Raw genomic sequence first — 10,077 nt, 5'->3', positions numbered from 1 at the left:
TTTTTTTTTTTTTTTTTTTTTTTTTTTTTTTTTTTTTAGCGGTATGCGGGCCTCTCACTGCTGTGGCCTCTCCCGCCGCGGAGCACAGGCTCCGGACGCACAGGCTCAGCGGCCATGGCTCACGGGCCCAGCCGCTCCGCGGCATGTGGGATCCTCCCAGACTGGGGCACGAACCCGCGTCCCCTGCATCGGCAGGCGGACTCTCAACCACTGCGCCACCAGGGAAGCCCCCTATTCTGTGTATTTCTGAAGTCATCCCATCTTTGGTCAGTGGGAGTCTCCTTAAGCTGGCTCCTGTCTTCTTTTTCAACGGCCCTAGTAGTCTTTGATATCTCTCACTTTCAGGCACAAGAAGACATCCAGGCGCATAGCATACATTTCCTACCCCAGACTTGAATGTCCAAGTCTCCAAGAAGTCCTGATTTATTTTTAGTGGAAAATGGCATTTGGAGATGACAATTTTGACACTAGAGCTATTCATTGCTGCTGGGTTATTATTGTTTCTAGGTTACTTTAGTGGACATAGCTAAGGAATAAGTTTTTTAGAAAGAGAAAATTAAGTCATGAATTCATATGTTATTTCTAGTTCAAAATAAAGATGAAAAGATTCTTACTTCTTTCATTTTATGTCTATATCTCTTTCCTCTTATGCTGAAGATCTTTGTTCCTAATGATATTAACATAATTAGTAAATATTAACATAATTACTAATTTTGTTTATATCCATCCAGCCAGCCAGCCATCTAGAATCTTGCTATCTAGCTATTTTTATCTGTAGTTCCAAAATAACAATAACAGTGCTACCACTAATATCAAGACCACAGGATGCAATTTAGGATAGCTTTATGATTCTTTTTGTCCTTAGACTATAACCCACTGTACAGCTAAAATACTTTAAAAAATCAATTGAATTAAGTCTCTATACTTGGTTATGGCACCAACTTGAAATATGGTTAAATTCATTTATTTTCTTATTTTCTTTAAGAATTACTCTTTTTCATTTTTTGATTTAGCAGGTGAAACATTTCCCTAGTCTCCAGTAAAACTTAAAGCAAATTGTATTTTGAAAAGCCTAGCTTTCATCCTATCACTTTCCCTTGTTCTCTTCCTCATTCTATAAGTAACTATCTATAATTTTTTTCTGTAATCTTCCTTTCTTAAAAAAATAATGAGCATATGTGTGTTATGTGTATCTATATATATATACTTATATCTATTTATCTACATCTAACTATCATTCCCTTTTCTTACATGTTTCTTTACCCTTTATTCACCAAATGTATCCTGAGGATCACTCCATAGCAACAGATAAGCTTTATAGCTGCAGAGTCCTCCACTGTTCAGCTTTACAATCTAGGGATGAACATCTTTTGCTTTAACAAATAGAGTTTGCTCTAGTAAACTGCAGTGCCTGTTTCTCTACAGCCTCACTACTAGATGAGTCAATTTTTTTAGCTCTTTGCTAATCTCATAGTTAAGAAATACTATCCGTCTTAACTTGGAATCCCTAGAAAACAGAGACTAAAAGCAATTCCAAGGAAATAAGGAATCCTCTGGCAAGTAAGCACGAGTGAGGGAAAAGCAAAGTGGGGGGAAAGGAGGAAAAACTAATGCAAGGTAGTGAGTTACTAAGCTAGCTACATGCAGTTGGTTGCTTGGTAAGGGGAGTGTTTCTCCAGAGGCTGGACAGGGTGATACAATTAATCTGAGTATATTGCAGGGAAAAAAATTATAGCAGGAACAGATAGGTTGACATCCAGTCATGATACACCCTGCATGACAGATTAAAGGATTTACACTGTGTTGCTTTGGCAATGAAAAACAACATTTTGGGTGGGAAAGTGATAGGAGCAAAGAGGCTTTTAGGAGAAGACAACCTGGATTAGAGTAAGGAGAGTTTAGGCAACAGGACACTACTTGGCAAACAATCACATAGTCCAGCAGGGGAGTGCTGGAAAACAGGACTAAGAACTGTTGGATGAAATGTACAGAAGCAAGGAATTCTTAATTTGGAGAGTTTGGGAGTCTCTCTGATTGGGATCTAAGGAGTTTGTAAACCTCTAAAATTTTATGTAAATTTTGTGTCCTAAGTATGTTCATTGATCAGGGGAAAGGATTTTTAGCTTTCACCTGATTCTTAAAGGCATCTGTGAGCCAATAATTAGAAAACCCTGGGTCACTGAGCTTTTGTGTTCACTGATCAGTTTATGTTGTAAGTATACCTCATTTATGAACTTAGTATAAATCTCTGATGATTCACATTTTATATCCACATTCTCTGAATTCCTATTGTACTTACTGTCTGTGCTGCTCAGTTTTACATCTAGCTTGGTTTTCTAAGATTTGCTTTTCTTACACTGTACTTTTCTTAAAGGAACTCATCTGCATATTGCCCTCAGTCACTGTCAAAATATGATTTTAGGGTTAAGCAAAGTGCAACTTAAATGAAGTAAAATCTGCTTAAGAACACATTGTATCAGGGTGGGGGTGGAGGGTGGGATGAACTGGGAGATTGGGATTGACATATATACACTAATATGTATAAAATAGATAACTAATAAGAACCTGCTGTATAGTACAGGGAACTCCACTTTGCTGTACAGTAGAAAGTAACACAATACTGTAAAACAACTGTACCCCAATTAAAAAGCAAACAAACAAACAAACAACAAAAAAAGGAGCACAGGGGCTTCCCTGGTGGCGCAGTGGTTGGGAGTCCGCCTGCTGATGCAGGGGACGCGGGTTCGTGCCCCGGTCCGGGAGGATCCCACGTGCCGCGGAGCGGCTGGGCCCGTGAGCCATGGCCGCTGGGCCTGCGCGTCCGGAGCCTGTGCTCCGCAACGGGAGGGGCCCCAACAGTGAGAGGCCCGTGTACCGCAAAAAAAAAAAAAAAAAAAAAAAAAAAAAAAAAAAAAAAAAAAAAAAAGGAGCACATTGTACCAAACATGTGAACATATAGGGCTAAGTTAGAACTATAGAAAAAAGTTTTTTCAAAACTTGGCTACCTACTAACAACAGCAATAGTTTACTATGTTTTTCCTGTTGCATCAGAGTTCATCCCAAGAGCACAAAGGCCTTACTGGGATGTAATACTGCCTTATTATCCTCCTCTCATTGGAGACATTGCATTCGAATGCAGCTGGGTCTGTGTGTGCTGACGTATTCAGAGCAGGAAAGCAGGGCTTTGTTCAGTCTGCTGGAGCCCAGCGCCGGGTCCAGCCTCATCAGACCCCACCCCTCCTTACTTGGCGCGGGAACAATGCCTCCCACCCCCAGCTGTGAGGCATAGAACTACAGGGGAGCATTTTGAGTTCTTTTAAAAAGTTTTTGTACCATTAAGCTGTGTATTGTTGAGACATTTTGACCACCTTTCAGATTTAGCTTTTAAAATTGATTCCAAACACTGAAATTTATGCCTCTGGGTTAGGACTTGCCTCTTGAGCATTTAAAAAATATTTTATTATGTACATTAGTTATTTTTCAGGAAAAGACTGAACTTTAGTTTTGAATTGTCTATAATGTTACCTAGAAATTCAATTTAATATTACTCTGCTTTGGGTGAAAAAGCATAGAGTCATATAAAATTAAGAGCCTGGGACTAGGTCAAGGATAGAGGAAAACTTCTTAAACACTATTGAAAAGTATGTTACAAAACCACATCTTTGGGCTTCCCTGGTGGCGCAGTGGTTGAGAGTCCGCCTGCTGATGCAGGGGACACGGGTTTGTGCCCCGGTCCGGGAAGATCCCACATGCCGCGGAGCGGCTGGGCCCGTGAGCTATGGCCACTGAGCCTGCGCGTCCGGAGCCTGTGCTCCGCAACGGGAGAGGCCACAACAGTGAGAGGCCCGCGTACCGCAAAAAAACAAACAAAAAAAAACCAAACACATATTTTTCCTTTAAAAAGAGGATTCTTACTGAGATTAGAACAGAATTACAAAAACTGTCAAAAAGAATAAAATTCTCCTTAAACTTCTGCTGTTTCTGGAGCTAAATGTCCATGAGTGGAAACATTAATATTTTTAAATAGTTCTATTGAGGTATAGTTTACATACCATACATTCACATCTTTTAAGTTCAGGGAGCCATAATTTTAATGTCATTATATAATAGTCACAAGAGCTATTCTGACTCTACAGTAATGCTTCACATGTAGTTAATATACTAAGTATTTTGTTGTTATATCAATAAGATGATCCCAAACATTGGTCACAATTTTGATGAGAAAGACTTTAGGATCTTGTTAGGAAACGTGTCAGTGGTATCACTCCCGTCGTACATTATTACTCAAGTCTACTTTTTATTCAGATCAAGACTCTCCTGTTAGGCTGTGAGACACAACTTTCCACCCACACAGGAACTCATGAAATCTCCAGGGTATGTGTTAGCAGGGAAGGTACTTCCACCTTGGAGAAAATACAAAATGCCATTTGAAGGTATATCTTTAACATTGTTTTTTAAAAATTAAGAATAAATGAACAGATTACATCCAGCAGATAAAGAGCTTTTGTTACATTATCTTAAAAATGGTCCTTACTCTTTAGGTTCTGTAGAGAATATTGACTCAGAGACTGAAGATTTGGTTTTGGGTCCTGTGGAACTACTTACAAGGCTCTCAGGCCTCATCTTGGTTCACTCATAATCTCTGGGGCTTAGTGTCCCATCCATGAAATTGGGACCAGGATAATTGCCCTGACTAATTTAGAGAGTTTTAATTAGGAGCAATGGAAATAATGTAAGGAAAAAGTGCTTTGTTAACCACAAAGTGCTGGTCAATTGTAAGGTATTACTTTTGTTATCACAAATCAAGAAAATGTTCTTTATTAATCAAAATTATTTGCAAATAGTTCTAAGTGTCTATCTGAAATTTGAGTCTCCCTAAAACCGAGCTCCTCTGCTGAGTTTGTAGTTCACCTCTCTATCCAAAATGTTCTTGCCTTTCTTGTCCAATCCTATTCCCCTCAAGATTGAGGCGTATCAAAGAAAAGGGGATTAAACTGAGCAGGACACTGTGGGGCCCTTCTGGGGCCCTAAACCTTTCCATGTCCCTTGTTTCTTGCTTGTAGGAAAAAGACTTTCAGTCTCTTTGGCCTCCCCTGAGTTCCAAAGGGTAGATTCAAAGAGTTACTAATTAGGAGAGTGAGGAAATGCAGAAAGAAGCAGCAGTGCAGGATAGGGCAGGGTCCTGGTTCTTCCCTGGGTGATATACATAACAACCTGACACATGTCTCTGAGTTCTTCTACAGGAACTAAGGCTCCCACCCAGGTGGAGGATGGTAACTCAAGGCTGAGCACAAGCATGTGGACCCAGACTGGTTGGAACCAGAAAGCCAATGACTGAGATTCTTGGGACACCACCCAGTTACCTCACCACCAACCAATCAGAAGAAAGTCACACACCCTGCAGCCCTCCCACAAATTTTGCCTGTAAATATTCTTACTCCAAAATTGATTTTGGCAGGTGAGAGGACCTTGGTTCTTGTCTTCTCTGGAGAAAGAATTCCGCAAAGAGACCAAGATTATAAGGCACATATTAGAAGCACAGTACGTGTGGGAGAGTGCATCAAGAAGCAGTTTATTTAGGGCAGGAGCAAAAGTTACACACTTGGAGAAGAAGAGCATGGATGTCCTTGAGAGTGAGGAACACACGATAGGGACAGCCTAGGTTGTTAATATGGAGTTAATCTTCCAGATTTAGATGAGGGTGCCTCCCCTTTCCCTCCCCTATCATCACATTATCTTCAATTTCTTATTTGGGCTTCCACCAGGCACCATTTTGAATCTTTCCCATGAGCATGTAAGTGAAAACCCACGGGGTGGAGGTGGGTAAAAACTGCAATGCTAATGATATTATAATGATATTACAATGTGTCCAAGGCTACTAGAGGACAGCTAGAGATGCCCTCTGTGTGTGTGTCAGGCTGGGAAACCTCCTTGACCACAAGAATGTGGAGGCTGAGGTGGGCCTCCTCATCTTTCATCTGTTTAGGGCTCATCATACTAATAGTAGTTTATCTCAAAGGGTCAGCATGAAACCTGCTGCAACAGTTTAACCTGAAGCCTATCTACCTCTTACTGCAAAGTGCATGCTCCACAGTTTCCATGGTCAGAGTTTCTTGCTCAGATGTTACAGATTTTCTGTTTTAGATGCCATTTCTCCTTGTGTCATGGCCTCATTTAGTGCAAAACTGGGAGACGACTTTGCCTTCTGCCTAATGTCTATACATAAGGAGGCTGTTCTTGTACCTGGCTCAAGCTTTCCTGCCTCCAAACCATTGGAGAGTTTGGGCATTTTGAGCATGAGCTGCCCGTTCACCTTGCTTGGCCTTGCAATAAACCTTTCTCTGCTCCAAACTTGGGTGTTTCAGTTTGTTTGGCCTCCATTTGCATTGGGCACATGAACTTGGGTTGACAACATATCTAAACTTGGTGCTATATATTCAGGATAAACACATGTGGCTCTGAAATGGACACCCGTAGGGCTTTTGTTCCATAGGGATAATGAAGAGCTGGGATGGATCTCCTACCTTCACCTTCAACTCCATGTGCTTTCTTCCTGCCACTTCCCATTCTGAATTATTACGTTCTTTATTATTAGCAGTTTATTTATTATCACATTAAAAAATAACAAAAACACCTAGTAAGTCACCTGAAGAATGTCCATATTTCTTTAGATAAAATGAGGTAAATTTGTGCCTCTAAATAATTAAGCTTAAAAATAAATAAATAAATAATTAAGCTTAGCTATGGGACAAATAGACTGCATAAGTTGTAAAGCAAGTAAAAGGTTTTAGTAAAAATTGTAATTAAGTAAAGATAAAATCATAGTGGTAAAGCTAGTGCCAAAAAATATTGTTCTCTGATGGTGGCATCACAAGACTCAGGGCTTGTCCCTAGCACTTCTATGGACTTGATCAAGCTATACATGTTTTTCTTAAAATTTTTCCATAAAATTCAGCTAACACTTCTAACATATTACAAAGCACATTAGGTATCTTGGACATCCCGAAACATAGCAAGCTTATTCATACTTAGTTTGGATTAATTTAGACTTGACTCCCTACAAGCCTTCCTGTCACAATCTCATATTCAGTAGATCACAAAACACCATGAATATTTCTCTGCAATATCTTCTAAATTAATTTTTTATTTCCTTATCTATGGCTATTTTGGATTTCCAAATCTGTCTCCCATACCTCCCCAATATACCCATCCTGCAAAGGGATGTTGAGATAACTTGCATACATCTGTCTTTACCATGGCTCTTTCCTGCTCAGGAACTGTCTGCATCTCATTCTTGATATAAATCAAATCTGTTACCTTTCATGTAAGTTTTGCATCCTTCTATACTTCCTCTGTCCCATTTCTCATAGCCAATCAGTAGACTATCCAGTTTAGTCAATTTGGCTTCATTAACGTGAGCATGGGGTCACTGTGCTTGTCCTTCCATTTGTATGTTTGCTTAGAACTTTTGGAATTAAGATTCCTTCTATTTTTTTCATTGATTCATTAATTGAACGAATACTTAATGAATGCCTGTTCTATGCTAGGCACTCTTCTAGGTATGAAGATACACTGGTAATATGAGAGATCAGGCCCATTCTCAGGGAAAAATAATAGCCAATATATAAACAAACAATAAATAAACAAAATAGGACAATGATATATCATGGAGAAGTAAAATATGATAATGTGATAGAGAATGATCGGAGGGAGGGATAGTTTTGTGCTGGTCTAAGGGAGTCCCATTCTGAGGAGGTGAGACAATGACAAGAAGGAGGCAGCCAGATGGAGACTGAAGGCGAAGGTCCTCCAGCTGAAAGACATAGCATGAAGGTCTAGAAACAGAAATGAGCTTGGCGTGTTCAGAAGATAAAAGTAGGTTAACTGTAGTGAGTGAGGAGGAAGAGAGATGGTCTGAGGGGGCGGGGCCAGATTATGTAGGGCTTTATAGCTCATGAGGAAGGGTTTAGTTATTTTACATGTCCTGAGAAGTCACTGGAGTGCTTTTGGTAAGAAACAGGAAGATCTAGTGACCATCTCCTCCCCCCGCGTCCTATGTGCTTTCTCTCCAGCCCAAGGTACAGTGATGATCAGTTCTTTGAACGTTGCACTTTGTTTTTGATCATTTTCTAGTGTGGAGGTGGAGGAGAACTGTTTGGGGCTTTCTAAACTACATGTGCTCTCCCCTGTCTTCCAGGGGAGCCTCTGATTCCCCACTGCCCCACTCTTTGCAATCAGCCAGTGTTAGCAGTGAGTCATACCTTCTGATGTGTCCTGGGAGAAAAACTTTGACAAATCAGTTTTCTATCCATCTCATGCGTGTATGAGACATAGAAATGTATGAGTAGCCACAGTGGAAGGAACTGAAGGACAGAGAGCTTCCTTCCTCTTTATTTGGTGTATTCCTGGAGCCCATCATATACCACTTATGCACGAGGACATGCTCAACGAAGTAACTTATTTATAAGACAACATTCCTTTGTTTATTTTCTTCCCACCCAACAGACTCACATTTTGTTTTATATTAAAGTAGTTCAGAAACCAAACTGTACAGTTTTGCTGGGGTCCACCTAGAGAGGAGAGGCTCCTTTCTAAGGGAGCCCAAACCCAAATATAAAAGCAAATCACAAATGTGAGCCCTTGTAAACCCTTGTATGGCGAACATCTCTGGCAACACTCTCAACACCATGAATTTAAGATAGTCTATTTTTTCCTGTAATGAGATGTAGTGATTCATTTTCATTATCATAAATGCTGTGCTGATCCATTTCTAGTTGCCTTTATCTGTCCGCCAGTCATCTAGCAAGTCTCCATAAAAATATTTTAAATAAGTGTCAGTTTGTGTTCCTAGTTTGTGCGAGTAGGGGACCAGGTAGAATGCAAACAACTTGCCACATTCTTTCCTAATAATGTCACACTTACTAAACAGTTGATCCCTGCTCCACACACGTCCCACCGTTGCCACATTTCATCAAGCGACAGGGAGAAGCATCACACTGGCCAACGCTGCGCCCAGCATTTGGGTGGCCCTCAGGCGTCCCCAGGCTTCTGAAATGTCCATTCTTCTTAGTACGAACTTGCAGAGTAAAAATACAACCTTGAAAAGAGAAAAAACTACTTCAGTTTAAAAAATGGAAGAAATGGATAAAACAAGAAGACAATTATTTTTCATTTTTAAAGGAACATTTTTCAAAATAAAGTAATACATGTTAATTTAATGGAAAAAAAACAGAAGCACAGGGTGAAAAATAAAGTCATCTACCATATCACCACTCCAGAGAAAACAGTTATTAACATTTTGAGAAATATATATATATATATATATATATATATACACACACACATACATATATATACAGAGTTTTTTCTATGCTTAGTTGTATTTTCTTTTAAACAAAAGTAGAATCTTGCATGAAATATTTAATATATATATTGTACCAAAAATTTGTAGAGCATTAATACCTTTAACTCTTTTCTCATAGCATTAACTATTTTTCAATGATAGCATAATAGTCTCTTAGATCATAATATACTTTAAATTTCAATTATTGAACTATTGACTCATTTCTTTTTTTTGGTATTAAAAATAATGCTATAAGAAATTTATTACATGTATACCATGTGCATTTGCTAAGTATTTCCTTAGTACAAATTTCCAGAAGGAAAACTACTAGGGTAACAGATATGGGTGCTTTGCAGCATGCCCAAGTGTCATGGATATTTTGCACAGTTATGTCTCCCGCACCAAACACAGGGACACTCGCCTCTTCACAGGCACCACAATGCAAGACTTTATTGTCTGCTTTATTTTTAAAGGAAATAAATAATAAAATGCCTTTGCTATTTTTATTTTTTAATAAAATAAAATTTTTAATAAAATCTTTAAAGTAATTATTTTTATTAATATATTATAATATATCATATTAATATTAATTATATATAATTAATTATAATTATATTATAAATATATATATTTTATATTAGAAATATTTATATATTTATAATATATTATATAAATATATAAATAATATATAAATATATATTATTATATATAAATATATAAATATATATACATAT

At 38.6% G+C, this 10,077-nt stretch overlaps 1 protein-coding gene across 1 annotated transcript in view; it reads right to left on the bottom strand.

The window, feature by feature from the left end:
* Nucleotides 1-10,077, bottom strand: part of EYS (EGF-like photoreceptor maintenance factor) — a 1,677,823-nt gene that overhangs the window by 62,234 nt on the left and 1,605,512 nt on the right. Inside the window, exon 38 of the mRNA XM_027093793.1 lies at nt 8,923-9,097. Within this exon, the coding sequence (XP_026949594.1) occupies nt 8,923-9,097 (175 nt within the window). The remainder of the gene's footprint in view (nt 1-8,922; nt 9,098-10,077) is intronic.

The sequence above is a fragment of the Aethalodelphis obliquidens genome, unplaced genomic scaffold (genome assembly GCF_003676395.1).
Source record: "Aethalodelphis obliquidens isolate GAN/ISIS:26980383/991018 unplaced genomic scaffold, ASM367639v1 scaffold3, whole genome shotgun sequence".
Classification (NCBI taxonomy): domain Eukaryota; kingdom Metazoa; phylum Chordata; class Mammalia; order Artiodactyla; family Delphinidae; genus Aethalodelphis; species Aethalodelphis obliquidens.
Note: the sequence above shows the minus strand (reverse complement) of the source record. Positions and strands in the feature narration are given on the sequence as shown.